Source organism: Rutidosis leptorrhynchoides, chromosome 9, assembly GCF_046630445.1.
Source record: "Rutidosis leptorrhynchoides isolate AG116_Rl617_1_P2 chromosome 9, CSIRO_AGI_Rlap_v1, whole genome shotgun sequence".
Lineage (NCBI taxonomy): Eukaryota > Viridiplantae > Streptophyta > Magnoliopsida > Asterales > Asteraceae > Rutidosis > Rutidosis leptorrhynchoides.
Window position 1 is genome coordinate 23,457,469 of NC_092341.1, and position 27,467 is coordinate 23,484,935.

At 35.1% G+C, this 27,467-nt stretch overlaps 2 protein-coding genes across 2 annotated transcripts; both read right to left on the bottom strand.

Annotated features, from left to right (window-relative positions):
• Positions 1 to 19,987: 19,987 nt before the first annotated feature.
• Positions 19,988 to 21,230, bottom strand: LOC139867433 (uncharacterized). The gene has a single exon (XM_071855797.1). It carries the CDS (start codon positions 21,151 to 21,153, stop codon positions 20,185 to 20,187), a length of 969 nt encoding a protein of 322 aa, XP_071711898.1. The 5' UTR covers positions 21,154 to 21,230; the 3' UTR covers positions 19,988 to 20,184.
• Positions 21,231 to 23,744: 2,514 nt separating this feature from the next.
• LOC139866184 (protein FAR1-RELATED SEQUENCE 6) lies at positions 23,745 to 26,970 on the bottom strand. Its single transcript, XM_071854338.1, has 3 exons — positions 26,837 to 26,970; positions 26,615 to 26,697; positions 23,745 to 25,957 (listed from the first exon to the last, which is right to left on the bottom strand). The coding sequence occupies exon 3, from the start codon at positions 25,955 to 25,957 to the stop codon at positions 23,975 to 23,977; it is 1,983 nt and encodes a 660-aa protein (XP_071710439.1). The 5' UTR covers positions 26,615 to 26,697; positions 26,837 to 26,970; the 3' UTR covers positions 23,745 to 23,974.
• Positions 26,971 to 27,467: the final 497 nt, after the last annotated feature.

Consider the following 27,467-nt stretch of genomic DNA (forward strand, 5'->3'; position numbering starts at 1 on the left):
ACAATAAATCTGCTTACGTTTTATTTGATTCGGGTGCGGATAGAAGCTATATGAGTAGAGATTTTTGTGCTAAATTAAGTTGTCCATTGACGCCTTTGGATAGTAAATTTTTACTCGAATTAGCAAATGGTAAATTAATTTCAGCAGATAATATATGTCGAAATCGAGAAATTAAACTGGTTAGCGAAACATTTAAGATTGATTTGATACCAGTAGAGTTAGGGAGTTTTGATGTGATAATCGGTATGGACTGGTTGAAAGAAGTGAAAGCAGAGATCGTTTGTTACAAAAATGCAATTCGCATTATACGAGAAAAAGGAAAACCCTTAATGATGTACGGAGAAAAGGGCAACACGAAGCTACATCTTATTAGTAATTTGAAGGCACAAAAACTAATAAGAAAAGGTTGCTATGCTGTTCTAGCACACGTCGAAAAAGTACAAACTGAAGAAAAGAGCATCAATGATGTTCCCATTGCAAAAGAATTTCCCGATGTATTTTCGAAAGAATTACCGGGATTACCCCCACATCGATCCGTTGAATTTCAAATAGATCTTGTACCAGGAGCTGCACCAATAGCTCGTGCTCCTTACAGACTCGCACCCAGCGAGATGAAAGAACTGCAAAGCCAATTACAAGAACTTTTAGAGCGTGGTTTCATTCGACCAAGCACATCACCGTGGGGAGCTCCTGTTTTGTTTGTCAAGAAGAAAGATGGTACATTCAGGTTGTGTATCGACTACCGAGAGTTGAACAAACTTACCATCAAGAACCGCTACCCACTATCGAGAATCGACGACTTATTTGATCAACTACAAGGCTCGTCTGTTTATTCAAAGATTGACTTACGTTCCGGGTATCATCAAATGCGGGTGAAAGAAGATGATATTCCAAAGACTGCTTTCAGAACACGTTACGGTCATTACGAGTTTATGGTCATGCCATTTGGTTTAACTAATGCACCAGCTGTGTTCATGGACCTTATGAACCAAGTGTGTGGACCATACCTTGACAAGTTTGTCATTGTTTTCATTGATGACATACTTATTTACTCAAAGAATGACCAAGAACACGGTGAACATTTGAGAAAGGTGTTAGAAGTATTGAGGAAGGAAGAATTGTACGCTAAGTTTTCAAAGTGTGCATTTTGGTTGGAAGAAGTTCAATTCCTCGGTCACATAGTGAACAAAGAAGGTATTAAGGTGGATCCGGCAAAGATAGAAACTGTTGAAAAGTGGGAAACCCCGAAAACTCCGAAACACATACGCCAGTTTTTAGGACTAGCTGGTTACTACAGAAGGTTCATCCAAGACTTTTCCATAATAGCAAAACCCTTGACTGCATTAACGCATAAAGGGAAGAAATTTGAATGGAATGATGAACAAGAGAAAGCGTTTCAGTTATTGAAGAAAAAGCTAACTACGGCACCTATATTGTCATTGCCTAAAGGGAATGATGATTTTGTGATTTATTGTGACGCATCAAAGCAAGGTCTCGGTTATGTATTAATGCAACGAACGAAGGTGATTGCTTATGAGTCTAGACAATTGAAGATTCACGAACAAAATTATACGACGCATGATTTGGAATTAGGCGCGGTTGTTTTTGCATTAAAGACTTGGAGGCACTACTTATATGGGGTCAAAAGTATTATATATACCGACCACAAAAGTCTTCAACACATATTTAATCAGAAACAACTGAATATGAGGCAGCGTAGGTGGATTGAATTATTGAATGATTACGACTTTGAGATTCGTTACCACCCGGGGAAGGAAAATGTGGTAGCCGATGCCTTGAGCAGGAAGGACAGAGAACCCATTCGAGTAAAATCTATGAATATAATGATTCATAATAACCTTACTACTCAAATAAAGGAGGCGCAACAAGGAGTTTTAAAAGAGGGAAATTTAAAGGATGAAATACCCAAAGGATCGGAGAAGCATCTTAATATTCGGGAAGACGGAACCCGGTATAGGGCTGAAAGGATTTGGGTACCAAAATTTGGAGATATGAGAGAAATGGTACTTAGAGAAGCTCATAAAACCAGATACTCAATACATCCTAGAACGGGGAAGATGTACAAGGATCTCAAGAAATATTTTTGGTGGCCGGGTATGAAAGCTGATGTTGCTAAATACGTAGGAGAATGTTTGACGTGTTCTAAGGTCAAAGCTGAGCATCAGAAACCATCAGGTCTACTTCAACAACCCGAAATCCCAGAATGGAAATGGGAAAACATTACCATGGATTTCATCACTAAATTGCCAAGGACTGCAAGTGGTTTTGATACTATTTAGGTAATAGTTGATCGTCTCACCAAATCAGCACACTTCCTGCCAATAAGAGAAGATGACAAGATGGAGAAGCTAGCACGACTGTATTTGAAGGAAGTCATCTCCAGACATGGAATACCAATCTCTATTATCTCTGATAGGGATGGCAGATTTATTTCAAGATTCTGGCAGACATTACAGCAAGCATTAGGAACTCGTCTAGACATGAGTACTGCCTATCATCCACAAACCGATGGGCAGAGCGAAAGAACGATACAAACGCTTGAAGACATGCTACGAGCATGTGTTATTGATTTCGGAAACAGTTGGGATCGACATCTACCGTTAGCAGAATTTTTCTACAACAACAGCTACCATTCAAGCATTGAGATGGAGCCGTTTGAAGCACTTTATGGTAGAAAGTGCAGGTCTCCGATTTTTTGGAGTGAAGTGGGGGATAGACAGATTACGGGTCCGGAGATTATACAAGAAACTACCGAGAAGATCATCCAAATTCAACAACGGTTGAAAACCGCCCAAAGTCGACAAAAGAGCTACGCTGACATTAAAAGAAAAGATATAGAATTTGAAATTGGAGAGATGGTCATGCTTAAATTTGCACCTTGGAAAGGCGTTGTTCGATTTGGTAAACGAGGGAAATTAAATCCAAGGTATATTGGACCATTCAAGATTGTTGATCGTGTCGGACCAGTAGCTTACCGACTTGAGTTACCTCAACAACTCACGGCTGTACATAACACTTTCCACGTCTCGAATTTGAAGAAATGTTTTGCTAAAGAAGATCTCACTATTCCGTTAGATGAAATCCAAATCAACGAAAAACTCCAATTCATCGAAGAACCCGTCGAAATAATGGATCGTGAGGTTAAAAGACTTAAGCAAAACAAGATACCAATTGTTAAGGTTCAATGGAATGCTCGTAGAGGACCCGAGTTCACCTGGGAGCGTGAAGATCAGATGAAGAAGAAATACCCGCATCTATTTCCAGAAGATTCGTCAACACCTTCAACAGCTTAAAATTTCGGGACGAAATTTATTTAACGGGTAGGTACTGTAGTGACCCGAACTTTTCCATGTTTATATATATTAATTGAGATTGATATTTACATGATTAAATGTTTCCAACATGTTAAGCAATCAAACTTGTTAAGACTTTATTAATTGAAATATGTTTCATATAGACAATTGACCACCCAAGTTGACCGGCGATTCACGAACGTTAAAACTTGTAAAAATGACATGACGATATATATATGGATATACATATGGTTAACATGAGATTATGATAAGTAAGTATCTCCATAAGTATATTAACAATGAGTTATATACATATAAACAAGACAACTAACTTAAGGATTTCGAAACGAGACATATATGTAACGATTATCGTTGTAACTACATTTAAATGTATATATATCATATTAAGATATATTAATATATCATAATATCATGATAATATAATAATTTAACATCTCATTAGATATAATAAACAATGGGTTAACAACATTAATTGAGATCGTTAACTTAAAGGTTTCAAAACAACACTTACATGTAACGACTAACGATGACTTAACGACTCAGTTAAAATGTATATACATGTAGTGTATTTAGATGTATTAAAATACTTTTGGAAGACTTCAAGACATATATCAAAACACTCATACTTAACGAAAATGGTTACAGTTACTTTTCCATTCTTTTCTTTCATCAAGAATTCTAGTCGTATTCTTACCCGTATTATACACAGCTTCAAAACGTACTTACTATGGGTATATACCAATAGAAACTAGCATGGGATTCCACTCTTGATTATGTCATGTATGAATAATCAATTTTAACTTCTACCATGAGCTAGTCAACTAACTAGAACTCCTTTTAACCCCACTCACCACTCACCAATTACCACTCATCATTCACTCCATTTCACTTCCAATTCTCTTTCTAATTCTCTCTCAACACACACACACTATTATGAACGTATTTTTCCAGTAGTTAATCATCATCTTCATCAAAAATCACTTCAAGAATCAAGCTATAATCATCATAGGAAGAACACTTCAAGAACACTTCAAAAATCCCTTCAAGTTTACTAATTTACTTCCAAGCTTTCTAATCCATTCCAAGTAATCATCTAAGATCAAGAAACCTTTGTTATATACAGTAGGTTATCTTTCTTATTCAAGGTAATATTCATATTCAAACTTTGATTCAATTTCTATAACTATAAACTATCTTAATTCGAGTAAAAATCTTACTTGAACTTGTTTTGTGTCATGATCCTACTTCAAGAACTTTCAAGCCATCCAAGATCCTTTGAAGCTAGATCATTTCTTGTCACTTCCAGTAGGTTTACCTACTAAACTTGAGGTAGTAATGATGTTCATAACATCATTCGATTCATATATATAAAACTATCTTATTCGAAGGTTTAAACTCGTAATCACTAGAACATAGTTTAGTTAATTCTAAACTTGTTCGCAAACAAAAGTTAATCCTTCTAACTTGACTTTTAAAATTAACTAAACACATGTTCTATATCTATATGATATGCTAACTTAATGATTTAAAACCTAGAAACACGAAAAACACCGTAAAACCGGATTTACGCCGTCGTAGTAACACCGCGGGCTGTTTTGGGTTAGTTAATTAAAAACTATGATAAACTTTGATTTAAAAGTTGTTATTCTGAGAAAATGATTTTTATTATGAACATGAAACTATATCCAAAAATTATGGTTAAACTCAAAGTGGAAGTATGTTTTCTAAAATGGTCATCTAGACGTCGTTCTTTCGACTGAAATGACTACCTTTACAAAAATGACTTGTAACTTATTTTTCCAACTATAAACCTATAATTTTTTTGTTTAGATTCATAAAATAGAGTTCAATATGAAACCATAGCAATTTGATTCACTCAAAACGGATTTAAAATGAAGAAGTTATGGGTAGAACAAGATTGGATAATTTTTCTCATTTTAGCTACGTGAAAATTGGTAACAAATCTATTCCAACCATAACTTAATCAACTTGTATTGTATATTATGTAATCTTGAGATACCATACACACGTATACAATGTTTCGACCTATCATGTCGACACATCTATATATATTTCGGAACAACCATAGACACTCTATATGTGAATGTTGGAGTTAGCTATACAGGGTTGAGGTTGATTCCAAAATATATATAGTTTGAGTTGTGATCAATACTGAGATACGTATACACTGGGTCGTGGATTGATTCAAGATAATATTTATCGATTTATTTCTGTATATCTAACTGTGGACAACTAGTTGTAGGTTACTAACGAGGACAGCTGACTTAATAAACTTAAAACATCAAAATATATTAAAAGTGTTGTAAATATATTTTGAACATACTTTGATATATATGTATATATTGTTATAGGTTCGTGAATCAACCAGTGGCCAAGTCTTACTTCCCGACGAAGTAAAAATCTGTGAAAGTGAGTTATAGTCCTACTTTTAAAATCTAATATTTTTGGGATGAGAATACATGCAGGTTTTATAAATGATTTACAAAATAGACACAAGTACGTGAAACTACATTCTATGGTTGAATTATCGAAATCGAATATGCCCCTTTTTATTAAGTCTGGTAATCTAAGAATTAGGGAACAGACACCCTAATTGACGCGAATCCTAAAGATAGATCTATTGGGCCTAACAAACCCCATCCAAAGTACCGGATGCTTTAGTACTTCGAAATTTATATCATATCCGAAGGGTGTCCCGGAATGATGGGGATATTCTTATATATGCATTTTGTTAATGTCGGTTACCAGGTGTTCACCATATGAATGATTTTTATCTCTATGTATGGGATGTGTATTGAAATATGAAATCTTGTGGTCTATTATTATGATTTGATATATATAGGTTAAACCTATAACTCACCAACATTTTTGTTGACGTTTTAAGCATGTTTATTCTCAGGTGATTATTAAGAGCTTCCGCTGTCGCATACTTAAAGAAGGACGAGATTTGGAGTCCATGCTTGTATGATATTGTGTAAAAACTGCATTCAAGAAACTTATTTTGTTGTAACATATTTGTATTGTAAACCATTATGTAATGGTCGTGTGTAAACAGGATATTTTAGATTATCATTATTTGATAATCTACGTAAAGCTTTTTAAACCTTTATTGATGAAATAAAGGTTATGGTTTGTTTTAAAATGAATGCAGTCTTTGAATAACGTCTCATATAGAGGTCAAAACCTCGCAACGAAATTAATTAATATGGAACGTTTTTAATCAATAAGAACGGGACATTTCATCAACTGTCTTATCAAGTATACGTTTTAAGGCATGGTTCGTGTTCTCCACTTGACCACTCGTTTGCGGGTGGTACGGATTAGAGAAACGATGAGTTACGCCATACTTCTTCAACACCTTTTCAAGAAGGTTGTTGGCAAAATGTGTTCCTCGATCGGATATGAGCGCCTTTGGGATTCTAAAGTGCGAGAAGAGATTTTTAAAGAAGTTCACCACCACCCTAGCATCATTCGTAGGTAAAGCTTTCGCTTCAGCCCACTTGGATACATAGTCAACGGGTACTAAGATGTACTTGCACTTATGGGAACTTGGAAATGGTCCCATGAAATCGATTCCCCAAATATCAAAGATTTCACAAACTTGGATGCCGGTTTGAGGCATCTCATCCTTTTTCGTGATGTTACCCGTTCGTTGGCATGCATTACAAGTCCGAACGAAATTATGGGCATCTTTAAAGATCGGGGGCCAATAAAAGCCCGAGTCAAGGATTTTTCTTGAGTTGTGTTTTGGTCCGAAATGACCGCCGGTGGACCCTTGATGGCAATGCTCAAGAATTTATTGAGCCTCTTTTCCGTACACACAATGGCGAATCACTTGATCCGCACCAACACGAAATAGGTCGGGGTGTTCCCAGAAATAGGACTTCAAATCCGCAAAGAATTTCTTCTTTTGTTGATAAGAAAGTCCTTTTTGAAGAATGCCTGAAGCAAGATAGTTTGCAAAATGGGCAAACCATGGGATTTCAGATTCCTTGTCAACCCTCATTAGAGATTCATCAGGAAACGTGTCCTTGATGATTGTGTTATCGAGTTTCTCTAATTTGGGATTTTCAAGTCGGGATAAATGGTCGGCAGCTAGATTCTCGGCTCCTTTCTTGTCACGTATCTCAATGTTAAATTCTTGAAGTAAAAGAACCCAATGTATGAGACGATGCTTTGCATCTAGTTTCGAGAATAAGTACCTAAGGGCCGAATGGTCCGTGTAAACAATGGTCTTGGACAACACCAAATATGATCAAAATTTATCAAACGCATAAACAACTGCTAAGAGCTCCTTTTCCGTGGTGGTATAATTAATTTGAGCTCCCGTTAGCGTTTTTCTCGCATAATAAATTGGACGAAAATGATTATCGGGTTGTTGTCCTAAGACAGCTCCTAAGGCATAGTCGCTCGCGTCACACATTAACTCGAATGGTATACTCCAATCCGGAGATATGATAATGGGAGCTTGTGTGAGTTTTGACTTTAGAATGGAGAATGCATTCTCGCAATTAGAATCAAAGTCAAATGGAGCATCCTTTTCAAGTAGTTTGGTCATTGGGCGGGCAATTTTAGAAAAATCTTTGATAAATCGTCTATAGAATCCCGCGTGACCAAGAAAGCTTCTAATGGCCTTGACATTCGTCGGTATAGGTAGCTTAGAGATAACTTCAATTTTAGCTTTATCTACCTCTATTCCCGCACGAGATATCTTGTGGCCAAGTACAATGCCCTCCTTTACCATGAAGTGGCATTTTTCCCAATTTAGGACCAAGTTTGCTTTCTCACATCGGATAAGCATACGTTCAAGGTTAAAAAGACACGATTCAAAGGAGTCTCCAAACACGGAAAAGTCATCCATGAAGACTTCCATACAATCCTCTACCATATCATCAAAAATTGCCATCATGCACCTTTGAAAGGTTCCGGGTGCATTGCATAAACCAAATGGCATGCGGCGATAGGCAAAGGTACCGAAAGGACAAGTGAATGTGGTCTTTTCTTGGTCGTTGGGATCAATTGGAATTTGGAAGTAACCGGAGAAACCATCTAGAAAGCAATAATATTCTTTTCCCGCTAATCGTTCAATCATTTGATCAATAAAAGGCAACGAGAAATGATCCTTTCTAGTGGCATCATTGAGACGTCTGTAATCAATACAGACTCTCCAGCCGGTAACCGTTCTAGTTGGAATGAGTTCGTCCTTTTCATTTACAATAACGGTTGTACCCCCCTTTTTGGGTACTACTTGTACTGGACTAACCCAAGGACTATCGGAGATGGGGTAGATTAACCCGGCGTCAAGAAGCTTGCCTACCTCCTTTTTAACAACCTCTTTCATGTTGGGATTTAGCCTACGTTGTCTTTGTACTACTGGTTTGAAGTCATTCTCAAGGAGAATTTTATGTGTACAATAAGACGGGTTTATCCCTGGAATGTCGGTCGTTTTCCAGGCTATAGCCTTTTTATGGGTTTTCAAAACAGAGATTAACCTTTCCTTCTCGTTACCGGAAAGATGTGAAGCAATAATTACCGGTAATTGAGATGTACCTTCGAGATAAGCATACTCCAAGTGTTTGGGTAGCTCCTTAAGCTCTAGTACGGGTGGTTCTTCCAAGGAATTCTTTATACGGAATCTATCTTTATTTTCGATATCTTCAAATGATTCCTCTTTCTTGGGAATTCCTTCTTCTATGGTCTCATCATCCGTGACCACCTTCATCAACTCATCAAATTCTTCATCAATATTGAAATATTCACTTTCACTTACAGGGGCAAACCCCGAGGTATCAATTTCAAGTAGCTCCTACAATTCATCCTTAACATAAAGATTTATAACATCAATTTGAAAACAAGAGTCATCGGTGGAAGTGGGTCGTTTCATGGCTTTGTCAATGTGACAAATTATTCTATCGTTTCCCACACCTAGACTTAATTGTTCTTTTTGGACATTAATGATAGCATCTACTATGTTAAGGAAAGGACGTCCTAAAATGATAGGAACTTTTGTGTCCTCTTGCTTTTCTAGAATAACAAAATCGACGGGAAAGATAAGTGAGCCAACTTTTACGAGAATATCCTCGGCTATACCTATGGGAGTATCAAATGATTGGTTTGCTAATCGAATACCCATCTGGGTTGGTTTCAAGTCTCCTAAGTCAGGTTTTAAATATAACGAGTAAGGCATTAGGTTAACACTTGCACCTAGGTCGGCTAGTGCATCGTACACTACCGAATCACCCATCATACATGGTATGAAAAAACTACCCGGGTCTCCCAATTTTGGAGGTACATTTTGCTTTTTCAAGATGACCGAACACTCCTCATAGAGGAATGTGGTAGAAACTTCGTGGTATTTACCCTTCGAGGATATGAGATCTTTCAAAAACTTTTCGTAATGGGGCATATCCCTAAGAACTTCCGCGAGTGGCATGTTAATGCTGATTTGCTTGATCATATCCGCAAATTTCTGATATTGGCTCGCGATCTATCTTTTTCAATGCTTTTGGGTATGGAATAGGTGCCTTGTACATCTTTTCTGGTGGTTCTTCACTTTTCTTCGATATGACCTCCGGTGGATCATCTTTCTCTTGTTCTTTTTCAACATGCTCATCTACATCAACAGGTACCTGCAAAACAGAAGGAGACAAAGGAACTTCTGGGGACTTAAGGGTCTCCGGGTTAATAGTTAAACCACTTCTAGTAGTTATAGCATTTACATGCTCATTCCTTGTTTGATTGTTGTTGGGATTCACTTGAGTATTTGAAAGGAGAGCACCAGGTGGTCTCTCTACTAGTAACTGTGAGATCCTTCCAACATCTCTTTCTAAATTTTGAATTGTAGCTTGTTGATTTCAAATTTGCTGAGTTTGAAGTTCCGCAGTTTGCTCGTGCTTAACCATAAAATCTCTCAAAAGATCTTCTAAACCGGATTTCTTCTCGGGTTGTGGTTGTATAAGTGCTTGTGGTTGTGGTTGTGGTTGATTGTGTTGGAAATTATTTTGGTAATTTCGTGGAGGTTGATTACGGTTGTTTTGGTGATTGTAACCCGGTGGTGCATTTATTTGATTTTGATTTGGGAAATTCCAGTTATTTTGATAACCTGAATTTCCTCCATGGTAGTTATTATTGTTATTTGAACCTGAAGGTCCTCCTATTTGATAACTGTTAATAGGAGGATATTTCCTGTTCATCGCTTATACCGCTGGAAAATCGTCGAAATTCATTTCACCTTTACGCAAGTAACCTAAGAAATTTGCTTGCTCTTCCATCGTTGTTTGATCACAATCTCTAGTGATATGGGGACCTTGGCACAATTCACACCCTATCCTGATAGCGTGCATTTCCTTGGTTACCTTCTCAATTTACCTTGCTTGATTTGCCAATTGAACTTTTAATGCAGCGATTTCGTCGTTGCTTTCAACATTAGCAACCTTTGATGATCTAGAGAACTCCATCTCTTGATGCCAATTATGAGAATGGGATGCTATATCGGCAATTATTGTGTGAGCTTCTTCAGGTGTTTTCTTCATGATCGAACCTCCAGCTGCAACATCTATATCTTTTCGAGTAGCACATTGACTCCTTTATAGAATATTTGGACCTTTTGGAATGTATTCAACCCGTGTTGAGGACATACCCTAAACATTTTATTGAATCGGGTCCAATCTTCATAAAGAGTCTCATTAGGCTTTTGCTTAAAGTGATTTATGTCACTTTGTAACTTTGCTGCTTTTGAAGCAGGGAAGAATTCTGACAAAAAATTGTCCATCATATCATTCCAATCTTCAATATAACCTTCTGGTAATGAGTCTAACCAATCTCTTGCATCATCCTTTAATGACCATGGAATGATTTTTAAACATGCGATATCATCGGTGACATCCTTGATCTTGAATAGCTTGCAAATGCTTACAAACTTACGAAGATGCTCGTTAGCATCCTCATTCGGAGCTCCACCGAATTGGCATGTATTAGTCACCATGTGGAGAAATTGACCCTTTATTTCAAAGCCGTCGGTCATCGTGGGTTGAATAATTGCGTGCCCTTGACCTGTTCTTGTTGCCTTCATTAATGCATCCATCGTTTAATTTGTAGCAGCCATCTCTTCCTCTTCCTTAATAACTGGCTCTATGATTGGTTGAATAACTGGTTCAGAGTTAGAGTCTAATGAAAGTGATTCTAAACCCTGAGCAAGAGACTCTACTTCTTGAGCTCTTAAGCGTTCGTGAAGTTCTCTTTCAGGTTCAGGATATGAAGGAATTAGATTAGAGTTGTAAGAACGTAGATTCATGCATTAATACCTATCCTGCAATCACAACACCACAAATAAACCAATTGCAAAAACACAAGCTTACAATAAAAAGTAACTTTTTTAGGAATTGAATTCCTACAAAAGGATCGAATAATTCAAAGTTTATTAAAATCTTTTAACAAAACCGCTCCCCGGCAGCGGTGCCAAAAAGTTGATGTGTCAAGACGTAACCTTTAAAATGTAGACAATATGCTCAATAATTAACACATAATACAGGCAACTAAACCCGATCATGTAGTAACTAGCAAGTAAATTGACCAGTTCGATCCACAGGGAGAAGTTTGTTTTAAGGACTTTACAACGATTAATTATTCTAAAAGGGGGGTTTTGTATTTGAAGTTGTATTTTTGTTTAATGAAACAGTAAATAAATATAGTAATTAACAAGAATGAGAATGTGGTATTTACTTCTATGCTTGATAAATGACAGGGATTGTTCTTTTGTAATTAAAACGGTTATTTCATAGTTACAAGTAATTAGTTTATATCAATTTCATAATATCTATAAACTTAAGAGCTATGTTTAATCAACAGGATTCTTTCTTAGTTAAATTCACGTAAAACCTAGTTTACTAAGATCACTCTAAGTAAACTACATGATTGTATATCCTAAATATCATTCAATTAACATCCTATACTCACATATAGGTGGCTAAATCACTAGGTGTTGAAGTATAAGCTATGGCCTTTGATAAACTCACATAAACCAAGTCATAACTTACATAATTGAACTAGGATACAAGGATGGTTACAACAATGGATCTTTTGAAAGAACATGGTGATTTAGATTGACTAACTAACTAGACCCAACCCGGTTAAACTCACGTGAAACCTAAATTACAACAATCACTTGAGGTAATTTCATAACTATGTTGCTTTGGAACTTATTCAATTACCGAATTAAACACATAACAAAATCACTTAAGCTTATGCATCTAATCGTCTAGATTACTAGGTGTATTGAAGTATAGATTGTTTTTCTAGTTAACTCACATTAATAGGTTTGCAATCTATATAATTGAAGTAATGAACTAAGCAATCATAACAATGGTTCTTATGGTTGAACTAGATTAATAAATCAATCAAAACATACTTGTAACTATTATAACATCAAAATATAGAACAATTCCAAGCCATAAATCTTACATTGAAGTAAACACACAAGGCTTTTAGCCAAACATAATCTTAGTAGAACTAATGAAACAGTAAATACAATTTGAATTCATGTGTAAAAGATATAAAATGATAATACCGATTGCGATGAATAACTCTAGCTTAATCTTGATGTTGAAAGAATGGAGATTGACCCTATAACCTTCCTTGAGCCTTGAAAATCGTACTAGAACTGAGGGAGAATGTAATAGTGAAGATGTATCAAATGTATAACCAAAGCTCTCCTTAAATAGGCTCAAAAGTTAGGTATTTTGGCCAGAAAGTGACCAGATGCGCCGCATCTGTTTGGGATGCGCTGCATTTCTTTAAACCTAGTGTAATCCAGCTCGATTTGGCACTCAGAACTGTCAGTAGGGGGACAGATGCGCCGCATCTGGCTTGGATGCGCCCATCTGTTGCTGTTTTGGTCCAGAAATCCTAATGCTCCGCATCTGAAACTGTCGGAAGTTATTTGGTGCAGAGATGCGCCGCATCTAAGAGATATGCGCCGCATTTAGACCTATTTCAGTAGTTTCGGGCTGTTTTACGCGTTCAATCTTCGTTTTAACTTTGTTTTCGCTGTTGGTCTTCATTTATTCAATCACAATGGACTTTTACAAATGTACATGAATTACAATGCTTAAGTACAACAAATACATACAAATAGATACAGATTTAGATCGAAATAACGACAATAAACATGTATGATTTTGGCGTTATCAGGTAGTAACTTGTGGATTTTTTTTCATGTGGGTGAACCGCTTACAATATTTAGAAAAATTTGTAATATATAGAATGATGTTTGATTTATAATTTTTTTAAAAGATTGCGTTTAATAATTTTAAATGTAGTAATTTTTTAAAAAGATTGCGTTTAATTATTACTTATTTAAATGTAATAAACATTTAAAAGATCAGATAGGCGTGATTGTTATTTTGATTTTATCAATGATAATGATGCTGGTGATGATGTTCTATGTACATGAAAATGTCAAGACTACACCACAAACTCCATTTGTCACTTATTATTTTCGTATGTTTATTATTATACAAAACTTCATTGTAATTCTAATATTGCTTATAAAAAATATGAATAATACTTTATGTTTATTAAAATGTATTATATTTGTAAGTCTGTTTAAGAAGGAAATTAAATGAAAACAAAAGAAAATTAGAGTTAATAATAGGGAGATGAAAGAAAAACAAAGTGAAATGAATAGAAATTAAAAATATTTTTGTTTTATATACTTTACATCTATAAATAAACGGATTGAAAAGAAATACTATGCTATTTAATTATAAAATGCAATATGAATATTCCTGGTTACTTTTTACTAATATTCAATTCTTCACTAGCTAATAATTAATCATCTTCACTCTCGTCTATAACAAGAGTTATAAAAGAATTCATAAATGGTGTTCGTCCTCATTTCACTCGAATTGTTAACGGCGTTCGTCGGCATTGGAAGAAAGACACTAGTAGACTCACCAGAACATAAACTCAACGAATGGAGATGGTCAACGCGTATTGAAATATGTTTTGTGTAAGTATACTTTGATCTATACACATATTATTATTATTATTATTATTATTATTATTATTATTATTATTATTATTATTATTATTATTATTATTATTATTATTATTATTATTATTATTAATTATTACAGTAGTTATTATTATTATTATTATTTAATATATACTACAGTGAAAGCTCCGATTTTCGCTTAACGTTTAACTTTCCAGTGAGCAAATGTCGTTTAATAAATCTCCAAGGTCAAATATGATTGGCGGCAGTTAAAAACATTGAGCCTAGCGGAGCAATCTGGCTTAATTCCTAGTTGTTGTTGTTATTATTATTATTATTATTATTATTATTATTATTATTATTATTATTATTATTATTATTATTATTATTGTTATTGTTATTTTTATTATATTATTATTATAATAAGAGTAAATTATAAATGTCTTGCAACCTTTGTTGTGAGGATTTCGTCAAAACCATGACGTGTGTATCATCATCATCATCATTACTTTTCTGCATTTGCAGGAAAGACCCACAGTAATAGCTTTACCGACTGTCAGTAGCATCTTTATTCTGCTTGTTTATATTTCAATAGGAATATTACATACAGTCAATATCTAGTAAACATTTGAATAAAAAACTAAAATATTTAATATACACTTTAATGAGACTCATTCTCTTGAAGGAACACTCATTGTCAGTTTCATTTTTAATAAACTAAAAAAAATTGTTTGTATCCAAATTTAGTTGTTTGACCAAAATGGTTTATGTTTAAGTTCTACGATAATACGTATAACACGTAAAGCTTTATAATAGCTTCGCAGAGTAAGTACATATTATCATATGGTGTAGAACAACCGATAATTATAAACCCGAATAAAGACATGTCGGGTATATTAGGTTTCCTGCATTTTCATAAAATCATGGTAGTAACTTGTAGATTATTTTTTTCATTTGGGTGAACCGCTTACAATATTTAGGAAAATTTGTAATATATAGAATGATGTTTGATTTGTAAATTTTATAAAAGATTGTGTGTAATTATTACTTATTTAAATGTAATAAGCATTTAAAAGATCAGATAGGCGTGATTGTTATTTTAAAACAGTAGAAAATAACAAAGCATCCAAAACACCTCAAATGAAAGAGATTTATCTATTTTCATACAAAAGGTCATAAGGAGTTTTACTGGACATCACAATAGTTGGAATCTTGTTGATCTAATAACATGCATTAATCAAGAACACAATCACTCCACAGTGAACGCGATAATCACCCTGAAACATAAGGGATCTGGACACATTAAGAAGATGCCTATGTTTCCTTTCAGCCACTCCATTTTATTATGGAGTGTAAACACAAGAAGTTTGATAAATAATCCCTTTAGATTTACATAATTGATCCATATTATTATTTATAAATTCAGTTTCATCGTCACTTCTAAAAGTTTTGACATTAATATTAAACCGATTCAATAAAATATTAACAAAACAGACTAGATTATTATAAACTTCATCTTTTGATTTTAACATAAAAACCCAAATAGCTCTATCAAAATCATCCACAATAGTAAAAAAGTATTTAAAACCATCCCTACTTTGAATTCTGAAAGAACCCACACATCAAGGAAAATTGATTCACCTAAACAAACAGATTTATGATCACTTAAAGAAAAAAGTTCTCTAGTTTACTTTGTTTTACGACAAACACCACAAGGATCATTTGAAACATAATGATTTTTTTAAAAAAAAATATTAAGAACCTCATTATTAGTGCGAACAAGTCTAGAATGCCGAATATATTCATGTAATATTAGAAAAAAAATTAGAACCTACAATAAACATGTATAAACCTCCAGATTAACTATCAGTCCCCACAATCAAGTCCTTCATCAAATCCTGAATATCACATTGAGATGCATAAAATATAACACTTAGTTCATTTATTAGAAAGTTCATAAACAGACATTAAGTTAACACAATATTCAGGTATAACAAAGACATCCACCAATTTAATTTTATCATAAATAAACAAATTACCAATTTTGATGTTAACAGCTTTTGTCCCATTAGGATGGCCAACAATTAACTTTATATTTGAAATCAATAACATTATGCTAATGTTTGTTATTAAATGTCATGTGTTGGTTAGCACATGAATCAAATATCCAACTCAAATCAAAAGTTTCTCTTTTCTTACAGGTATAGCACAGAAGACCCTTTTAAAATTGTCTTATAAAATTTTACGTCGATTTAACACACTACCTGCCATATTGGATTGTGCACTCACATTTAAGACTTATCATTTATAAGACTGAGAATTCTCTGCAATTGATCATTAGAAAAAGAAAAGGGAGTAGGAGGAGAAGTAGAATCAGACTGATCACACAAAATTGTTATTATTAGGTACCACCTTTGCATTATTTTGAGTACCCAAACTTTTTCTTAAAGTTAGGTCGATATCCAACTATTTCAAAATATCTTTCAATAGTGTGACCAAGTTTGTCACATTTAGTGCATTTAAGATTAGGATTAGGAGTTTTAAAGAAAGGTTTGTTTCCACAATTGTTATTATTGGTTTGAACAACAAAAGCAGGAAGCTGTGTTTTTCTTTACCTAACCCAGAAAAAGACACGCCCTTGTGAGACTCTTCCTTGGATATAATGACAAAAGCAGTTTTAACATTAGACAAGAGTTCTCTCATAAGAATATATTTATTTTTGAAAGGCGAGTTGTCGACAACACTCAGAGGGGTATTAACCACCTTCGCAGTCATTTGCCACGCACGCACGCGCTTTCGTGCGGAAACTCGAATCGTATTACGAGGATCTGAACCTTAAACCATCCTGAGGGGCAGGCATGTCGGACCTGGATCCTGAATATGGGTCGGTAAAAGCTCCCTAGAGACTTCTTAGGAGACAGGGATCGAACCCCTGACCTCTACCCTCCTAATAGGTAAGCCTATTAGGTTGAACCACTCGGTCAGGAAGGCGGGTTCCTCTTATAAGAATATTACTTCTAATCAATAATAAAAATATGGTTTATATTTAAATTATCAAATAAAATAATGGTTGAAATTCAAAATAATGGTATGAATTCAAATCAATGATTAAAATAAGAGACTATCGAATTCCCCCCCCCCCCCCTAAATAGTGTATTTTTTGTTGGAGAAGACTAACAAAACTAACAAAAATAAATAAATGTAGTATCAACGTCTTTGGCAAGGCCGGTTATACACTTGTCAACCAAAATCTCTTTCCCAAGGCCGGTTTTGTTGCCTTTTGGATTTTAGGAAGCAAAAAGTGCACTTGAGACTAGCCATTGACTTTGCTCTTTCCACATGGTAGTTGTGTACTTGAGACTAGCCATTGACTTTGCATCCGTAGTTAGATGGCTAGACACATATATAACATGAGAGCAAGGCAATCTTTGGTGTTGTCATCTTCCACATGAACACTTTTTTTTTTATTAAACTCCACAGTGTAATCGGTGCCACCATCATCGATTCATTGATAAGATGAGTGGACCTTGTACACACTCGTTTAGCTATTATAGCATGTTGTTGTTTATGTTGTTGCTCTAGTTTCATGAAGTTGATAGAGTCTCCGCATTTTCTTGTACAGTGGTGAAATACAAAAGGAAGCATCTCGATATTGATGGATGAAGTGTTTCTTGGTGTAGTCAAAGGTATATTCAATACACGCTTTGATCGGCATCATACAGGCATGACGCAATACATGGTTGAGGGATTCAACTATGTGTGTCGTTGTGTTACCCCGACGACGCCCTTTTGGGTACCTGAAGACACTCCACAATCTTGGATCCACTACTTTCAGATTGTCTCAAGCCTCTGGACTAAGGTCTTTAATTGCTCGAATGGCATTGGGGTAGATGTAAAGTTCAGGTGTGGAACTGGCTCTCCAACACAACTTTTTGAGCGTTGGAAGGTGTTTACATTGCTTCATTAAGTTACTATGAATGTGGCACAAACAACAGCTGACCAAAAGCCCAAAACACATACTTGTATGTGTCGACGTCGTTCTCAGTTTAAGAGCCATGTAAAAATCGAACAATTGTATCGGAATTGGTAAAAGGTGATTCATTTATAGTAAATTTACTTTCTCAAGTTCCATCAACCGTTCGATTGCAATATGCCTAGCATTCCATGGCTTATCGTAAGTGACATCCACACACCACACTAGTTTTACGTATACTTGGATGTGTTTACCTAGATAAGCAATGTCTTTATCCACTTAATGGATAATGTCACTAGCAATCAAGCTAGAGGGTAAACACTGATTGTTATTTTTCTGGACGTTTCCATAACATTTGTGTGCATCTCTCCACTTAGAAATACGCCATACTTTGTGTTTATTGTTAGTTGAACCAGTTACAGTCCACAAACAAGTCCTTGTTTCTTGGTGACCACTGTAATTTTTGCTAGTTGTGTGCCATTTTGCTTTCCAATAACTCGGTCTACTACATTGAACGATGATTTCTCGATTTTTTTATATTCCAATACCGGACAACAAATATAAGTTCGGCTTTGTCCCTTAGTGTAGTGTTTTTGAAGTTTAAATGTGTTAATTTTGTTGATGTATAAACCTAAAGTTGATGTGTTTGAAACGGAGTTGTGTTGTTTGTGATGTGTTTATTGGAATGAAGATGATGGTACTATAAATAACATTAAAAGAATAGCAAATCTGATCATATCAAAATAGGGTTTCAGTCAATAATGCATAATTGAATGGGAACCTCCTTGCCAAGGCTTGTTTCAGAAGACTAAGAAAAAGGACATAAACCGGCCTTGGGAAGGCTGGTTTTTATACAGTCATAACTTCACAGGCCACGAGTAACCATTTAGCTGCCACATAGGTGAAACCGGCCTTGAAAAGGTCGGTTTCTGGTGACATGAACAAAACCGGCTTTCCCAAAGCTGGTTATACTAGTTTTGTAAATCTTTTCCAATCAAATACAAAAGCTATAAACTCATTTCATAAACAACTATTAAAAAAGGGCACCTATAAAGCAACCAACTCGGTCACTCACAACTGAAGAATTGATGAATTGAAATTTACATCAACGTTACATTAATACTTTCTCAGAAATGTTGAAAAAGATTGAACACCGCTGCCAAATTCCAGATTAAAGTATCATCAAGGCTAAGTTTCTACTTTTGCAGGAAGTATAATAGCCTGTTTTTTCTGATTTTATGGGAACCCTTTTTAGAGTTGGGTGAACTTTGTTGTTATCTTCAGTTCAGAACCATTCAAATATAAGGTTAATGCGATTTCCAACTTCCGCTGCTTTTGTTTCTGGAGGTGGTTAGTGTTTTCGAGCTGTTCATCAGGCAATTCTTAGTGGTAATGTCAATGGACAATTGTTGCTTTGATCACACCAACAAACATGGTAACTTTAGCATATTTTTGTACATTAGTATTTTATTTTGTTTGAATTCAAACTAATAAATGCTCAATATGTTGTGTTACTGAACTCATATGGCAGGTGCTTGCATCCTTGTTGATTTTTAACCATTTATGTATTTAACAGGAGTTGACAATTAAATTTTAAACTAAGTACTACAATATAATTATAATTCCACATTAAATGAGTCCAATATTGTTCAAATCCATATCAGCAACTTCATATGAGTTCGTTTTGTGATACCAAAATGTAGTAGATTTTCAAGAACATAATATTCAGAATCAACAACATAATATTCAGAATTGTCTTAACCATCAAAGGTCTACAAGTCAAATCCATAGTGAAATACACCTCATCAAAAAGCTGAAGAAGCAAACCATTAATGCAAACAAGTTTCAGTCTTTATCGATCTTCAATCAGCACCAGGATCAAGTACAGGAAGCCGACAATGCAAACTAATCGATTTATCAGTTTGTCGTGTACCCGGTACATAAAACTGAAACACCACAGTTAAACAAGAACCTTGTTGCCCAATCCCATAAAAAGCACAATCAGGTTTAGCAAAATGACACTGCAATGACTTGAAAAAATGCTTCACACTCACTTGCACGTTCATCGCATCTCCTCTATCAATCGCCATTCTTGTTCGCATCTGCGCACTCAAATCATCATCACCCGATACAGCACGTGCTTGTTCACCAATAACCTTTAGTTTCCTAAACTCAGATCCAAGTGTAATTAAACTAGTCGAAATCTGCAAATGCAAGTCACCATATTTACTTATCGAAACGTTCAAAACATCACCAACGTGTTTCATTCTGTCCACGAAATTCTGCAACTGATTCATATCAGGAACTTGCACCAACGTTTGCGGCAAATCCTGCGCCAAATCCAACGCTGCCTGTAGCTCAACAACATCCGATCTCGACAACGGTTTCGAAATCGGCACGTCCTGAATCACTGCAGACTTATAACCTTTCGTTTCGAACGTCAGAAACGGCATCGGTTGTGACGAATGAGGAGGTTGTTTTTTAACGAGTTTGATCTGAAGACGATTCGCAGTCGGACAGCTATGGGACCCACCGAACTCAGTGTAGATGGTTAAGATACTACGAAGGGCGCGGTGAAGGAGGGATAGGTCGATTGTGAAGGCAATTCGATCGTCGTTTTGGCTTGAAATTCGATAGTCTTCGAATAGGGCTTCTTTTTTAAATTGAGCAATTGATTGGATTCCGTCACCGTTAACGAGATTGTGAAGGAAAATTGCGTGATCTTTTGTTAGATACAGGTGGCAAATTTTGCCCATTTTTTCTAGGGCTTGAAGGAACCGTTTTTCTAGAAGGTTAACACCGTGATCAGTTAAAAAGGCCTTAAACTTCATTTTTTGTGAATCAATTGGTGACTACAATCAAAACAGAATCAAAAGCATTAGTTCATAGAAGATGAATTTATGTTGAATTTGAATGAACGCGTATAAAAATAGCAGATATATTATAGATACAGATATATAGTATAATTGCCCTAACGTAATCTAACATAATTAATAGCATACATTAAGCACGCATAAATTGAAACTTAGTTGTAATAATCTTTGATGACAGTAAACAGGATATCGATTTATCAAATAATTAAAAAAAAAAAAAAAAAAAGGTAAATTAAATTGTACTGCTCGAGTGTAAGAGAGAAAAAAAAAAAAAAAAAAAAAAAAAAAAAAAAAAAAAACGTACCTTGATTTGGGAAAAAATGAACTTCCGGATTTTGGAGGGAAAGTGACCCGCCCTTTTATTAATAAAACCCAGAAAAGAAATATATATGTAAGGGTTTGAGGTATGCTAAAATACACCCCTCAAGTTTTAGTCAGTTTCACTTGAGACCTAACTTTGTTATCACTTTAATTTTAGGTAGTATTTGTTTCGCAAAATTTAATAAAATTGAAAATCTCAATCTATTCAATGAAGTTGTCTGATTTCAAGATGAATCAAATTGATAGTATATAAATTCCTTCACTCGAATAAATTCACATTATTTCAAAATTATGTCGGAATCCATTATACGGAGTATTTCATTAGGGTGGTGATTGGTAGATGGTACACAACTAATTTTTAACCATACATAATCAAATATATTTTAGAGTGTTTTATTGTGCAACTTAACAAAACATATTTCGTTGTGTACGGATCACTCATTATGACTCTATTAATCGAGTCAACAGTAAGCGTCGATTTAATGGCGATTTACTGTCGCTTAGAGCCTAAATTAAACTTCTGACAGGTTTAAAACCCTAGAAAATTTGATTCTACCATTTTCATGATGTCTCACAATTTCTTTTAACCTACTTATCGGCCGGAGGTCCATTCGAAAGCAATCTCTCTATCCATAGAACATTGAGAGGGATGAATTTCTCTACTCTTGGGGTGTTTCACTCTGGGTGGAGAAATGACTTCTCTTTATTCTAGGATAGGTGAATGATTGTCTACATCTTACCTCCCTCATACTCCACTTTTGTGAGATTGAGTTTTGTTGTTGTTGTTATTTCATTAACTAAATGCAATGTTATAAAAAGTTGATATGAAATCATGAGCAGTCGTAGCTCAATGGTACCAACCCATATCTTGGACATGAGATTTCGAAGTACGTGTCCCGGATTCGAATCTTATAAGAGGGGTATTTTCAAGTCCTATGTTTCCTCTGACAAGTGTTCTAGTTATAATCGGGTAGGTGGTTCCACATGAGCTGAACTCCATCAGTGACTTCTAATAAACTCTTGAAAAAAGTTGATATGAATATAGTTTATAGAGAAGAATAATAAGAGCATCTGGAATCGATCGAGTCATCGTCAATGTTTGTAAGCGAAATAGACGTTTTACCACTCCGCTCTAGCATCGACACCGTGTTTGCATTTTATGTTTCCGTCCATGGACAATGGTGAATCTTTTTTTTTTAACATTGATTTGAAGATAGTCCATATGGTTTGTCTTGAATATCACTACTAGTCCTTGTGCATTTTTTAATCATAGATAGTCCATGTAGTTTGCAAACTCATCGCATCACAGATAGTCCCTCGAGATAACGAGTTAATTTTCCCAAGTAAGTGACATCACGAGCTTATCACGTGATATCTTGTTTTGCCTTTTTACAATCCATCCATTAAATGGTATAAAGCGTATTTGATCTCTAATTTTCGTCATTAGAATCCATTAAATGGTGTAAAATGACGAAATGGGACATCACGTGATAAGCACGTGGAGTCACTTAACTGGAAAAACTAATGTTCGTTATGTCAAGGGACTATATGTGACGAGTTTGCAAACCACATGGACAATTTGTGATTGAAAAAACAACACATGCACTAGGAGTTATTTTTGAGACAAACCACGGGAACTATTGAAGGTGCTCAAAATTGAAATGAAATACAACAAACAATCAACAAGATTGTGGAGTGTCCCTGATGCGGGACATGGAAACCTACAAAGGGAGACCATGGAATTTTGGGCTAGTGAATGAGAGCAATTCTCAACCGAGACAACTGGAATGAGTCGAAGAGCATGTATTCAGTGGAGATAGTAAGCCATAAGAAGCGAATTGATGAAGTGATGAGTATGAAACAGGCAATGAAGTATCAATCAAAGAAAGTAATCTAAAAGAAGGCAATGTACTACTTTTTCTGGTGGAAATGGATGAAAATAAGAACTTTCTTTTTCTACAAAACCTAAAAACTCAACAAACACATATGAATGATTTTAATGAAACCCAAAAGACCACTCACTCGTATGTATAAACAAATCATACATGTTGTGTTTCAGCTTCTATAATTTCAACCTGCCAACACAAATAACTAATTGGGTCATGTTCGATCTTAAAAGAAAACAAACCAGATGTTCTTTGGACAGCTCTAAAACAGTCATAAAAAAACACCATGAGTGAACAGACACCCCAAAGCTAAGCTAAGCAAGCCAAAGCTAATAAATAAAATACAGCCAAAAACAGAAGACTATTGATAATCACAAACATAAGCGAAACAATCAACAAATAGTTACTAGATATTAAGGCTGTCAAATAAATCCGAGATCTTCTATAACAAGCATAGGTAAACACAAAATATATGTACAAAATGCCTCGAACAAAAATAAGAAAACAATGGTGATTTTCATTACATACTCACCAAAGAAGATGAATATATATCCTATTTTCTATACTCCTATTCATGTTTTATCTTCAATATTATGAACTCTACTTAAACTATCTTCAAACGCCTGCAAAGCAACCTTATACTGATCCAGTGACATCACACCTTCTTCCACAACTTGCAATGCGCTTCTGTATAACTGATTAAACCACTCAACTGTATCTGTACCATCAATTTGGTTACAACCATCAACATCTGATGAAACATATAACCGCTTGTAATCCATTTTCCATCTTGGTAAAATGTACTTTGAAGGGATCTGTTCAACCCCATTAAAATTAAGCACACATAACGCATGCCTGCATAAATACCCGTTGAAATTGAAACAACTGCAAATGCAACGAACGTCTGCTGCTGATTTATCATAAAGAACTTCATAATCCCTAATCTCCCTCCTGTTTCCGTCTACTAAAACACGTTCTTTCACCAAAAAAATCATAATGGGTCCATCGACGTGCAACTGTGTGGTACTAAAACAAGAATACATTTCTTCAACTTCAACTTGAAATTTTTTAAATATTTCACGCGTGTATATTTTTGAGAGTTGTAACTCAAACGAACATCTTGTTCTTAGTGTTGGTGACGTGTTTCTTGATTCCATGTCAGCAGCTACTTCTTCTTTGTGTTTCTTATGTAACGCGAGTTCATATTTGTCTAAAAATTCTTTTAAAGGGGTTTGTTTGTGGATGTACTTATCGAATATCGGTTGCAACGTGTCAGTAGGACCCATTCCAGCAAAAGATGTATCTTTTAGATACACGGGGGCCCACCAGGCCCGATCCTCGTATATAGATCGAAGCCACTCGTGTTTACCAATGTTAAACTGTTGGATCATAAAAGCCCATGAATTTTCAAAGTCAAACGGTTTTAACGTCTCGTAAGCCGCTTTGACCAGAACTTTTCTGATTGAATCGTAGTTTCGTAAGCCTCCTAATTTCTCGGGTACTTTTTTCATAATGTGAGACAAACTAAACCGATGGTGCGATTTCGGGAAAACCTCTGAAACCACACTCTGTAAGATCTTGCATCTGTCTGTAATTATTGTCTGTGGGACCCGTCCCGATGAAATAGTCAACCATGCTTTCAGAATCCATATATAAGCCTCAGTTGTTTCCCCATAAAGCAAACCGCAACCCAATAACACAGACTGACAGTGATGATTCATCCCGACAAACGTGACGAGTGGGATATCGTATTTGTTGGATAAATATGTGGTGTCAAAATAAATCACATCGCTGAAATAGCCAATAGCAGCCCTACACCTGGCATCTAACCACATCACATTTCTCAAACACCCTTCATCGTTAAGATCCATCAAATAAAAAAAATTAGGGTTAGTCAACTGCATACGACATAAGTAATTATATATAGCTTGTGAATCGCCTTTCTTTATGTTCAACTGTTCCATTTGATGATCAGACGAACAACCTAATTCTCTACCACTAGAATGTGAATTTCCATTATTACCCCCTGAATCAATTACAAGTGCTCGATATATTTTAACAGTTCGTCCTTCTGCATCAGAATCGGACTGGACCGTTTTCTTAACCGACTTGCAGGTTTTTATACCAAGCAAGTGATTATGATCGAGCGTAACTTCTAGAACCCTCCACCTACTCGAGTCACTTAATCTCAACCTCAACATTGCAGGACAACCAGTTCGTGTTTCTTTTCTTAAACGGTTCGCGTCTTTTACTCGCTTAAAACCCTGGCTACTGCAACATAACACCGCACCATATTTCTCTCTGCTATTTCTTTTAAACCATGAATTTTTTACCCGTACTCGAAACCCTGCCTCCCGAGCATAACAATTGTAATAATTGTACGCATCATCATACGACTCAAACTCCATTCCTACAGAAGGTGCCACAAATTCCTTTTTTCTTTCAGGAAGGCCAATTTCGCTTTCTAGTTCCGTTTTCTCTTCCCTTACTAACAAATTATTCGCCCCATCACCATTACTGGTCAAGTGCTTCCTGTTAGGAGAATCTTGTTCCATCTGATAAATATATAAAGTCAAATCCCTAATCCACCACCACAACAACAACAACAACAACAACAAAACCCAATACCACATAAGTGGTGTATGGGGAGGTGAGATGTAGACAATCCTTCCGCTATCCGAGAATAAAGACAAGTCATTTCTCCACCCAGAGTGAAAACACTCTCAAAAGTAGAGAAAGTCATCCCTCTCTATATTCGACGGATAGAGAGATAGCTTCCGAGTGGACCTCCGGCCAATAAGTAGGAAAAAAATTTTAAAAAATAAAATTGCGACGCCATGAAATCAAATTTAATTTAGGTCTTAAATCCTGCCTGAAATTTCCATGGGATTTTAAATCCTGCCTGAAATTTAATTTAGGTTTTAAGAGTCAGTCAAATCCCTAATCCCTAATTCCCTGATAAAGTTTATCTGAACAGCTCAAATTTACTTATTGGATCTAATACAATATTGTGAGGTATGATTGTGCATGACTATTAATTACATTCTCATAATTTTCATAACTAAAACCTAGATTGAAAAATACATCCTAAAAAAATGTTCACAAATCACATAACATTAACGAGAGAAAAATTCAGGAATTAGTAATCATCAACCATCATTCAGTAATTTAAGAAAATGTAAGTATATATATTATATAATTATATATATCACCTTAAATGAAGATTAAACTCTTCATAATCAACATAGAATTGTAAGGTAAACACTGGTAAGCTACACAGGTTGCAGATAATTACCTACAGATCACACAACAACAATTTAATCAATCTGGTACTTATTTTATTCAAATACATATATACATATATAATATAAATACAAATATAAATATAAAAAAACTATTGATGATTTAATGGAAGTGTAGATCATATGAATTACTTGAACCCGTAGAAGAATTATGGCTTCGCAAATCAATCATCGTTGATCACATATCAACACAAGCAATTAAATATTCATCTTCGACCGTGTGGTGTTTTAATTTTGAAAACGTGTGACCTTTTTTGTGCCCTAGTTTTTTCTTTTTCAGAATTGGGGGTTGCTTTGACAAATAATTGACGTCGTTAAATCAGCACAGCATATTGACGCCGTTAAGTAACAGTGTGATTTGCGTTGGAAAAAAAATGTTAGTCCATGAATAAAAAAGATTTAGGTTCGAGTGTCAAATTATAAAAAACTAAGCTCTAAAGTTTTAAATTAGAAACTACGGTGAAAGTCAAAAATAGCTAACATAAAAAAAGCCTAAATGAATATCACTTTTTTATTTGTTTAAAAAAAAAAACTTTGATTTCAATTTGTACAAGTGTTCTCTGATTTGAAAATGATTGCAACAAATCTGTGGTCGACACATTTCACCGCGCGTAATAACTTTTTGTTGTACATAACTATATGTTCCGATCAAAATAATTTAACGCTAATATAATTTTCAATAGTTAAAATAATTAAAGTTCGCATAGTTTGAATTTTATTTTGATTAATAATTTAGTTTGTGTTTTTCAAATAAAAAAGCAAA

Coding starts and splice junctions, on each gene's coding strand:
- LOC139866184 (XM_071854338.1), bottom strand. CDS start 25,957: ATGGAACAAGATTCTCCTAACAGGAAGCACTTGACCAGTAATGGTGAT.
- LOC139867433 (XM_071855797.1), bottom strand. CDS start 21,153: ATGAAGTTTAAGGCCTTTTTAACTGATCACGGTGTTAACCTTCTAGAA.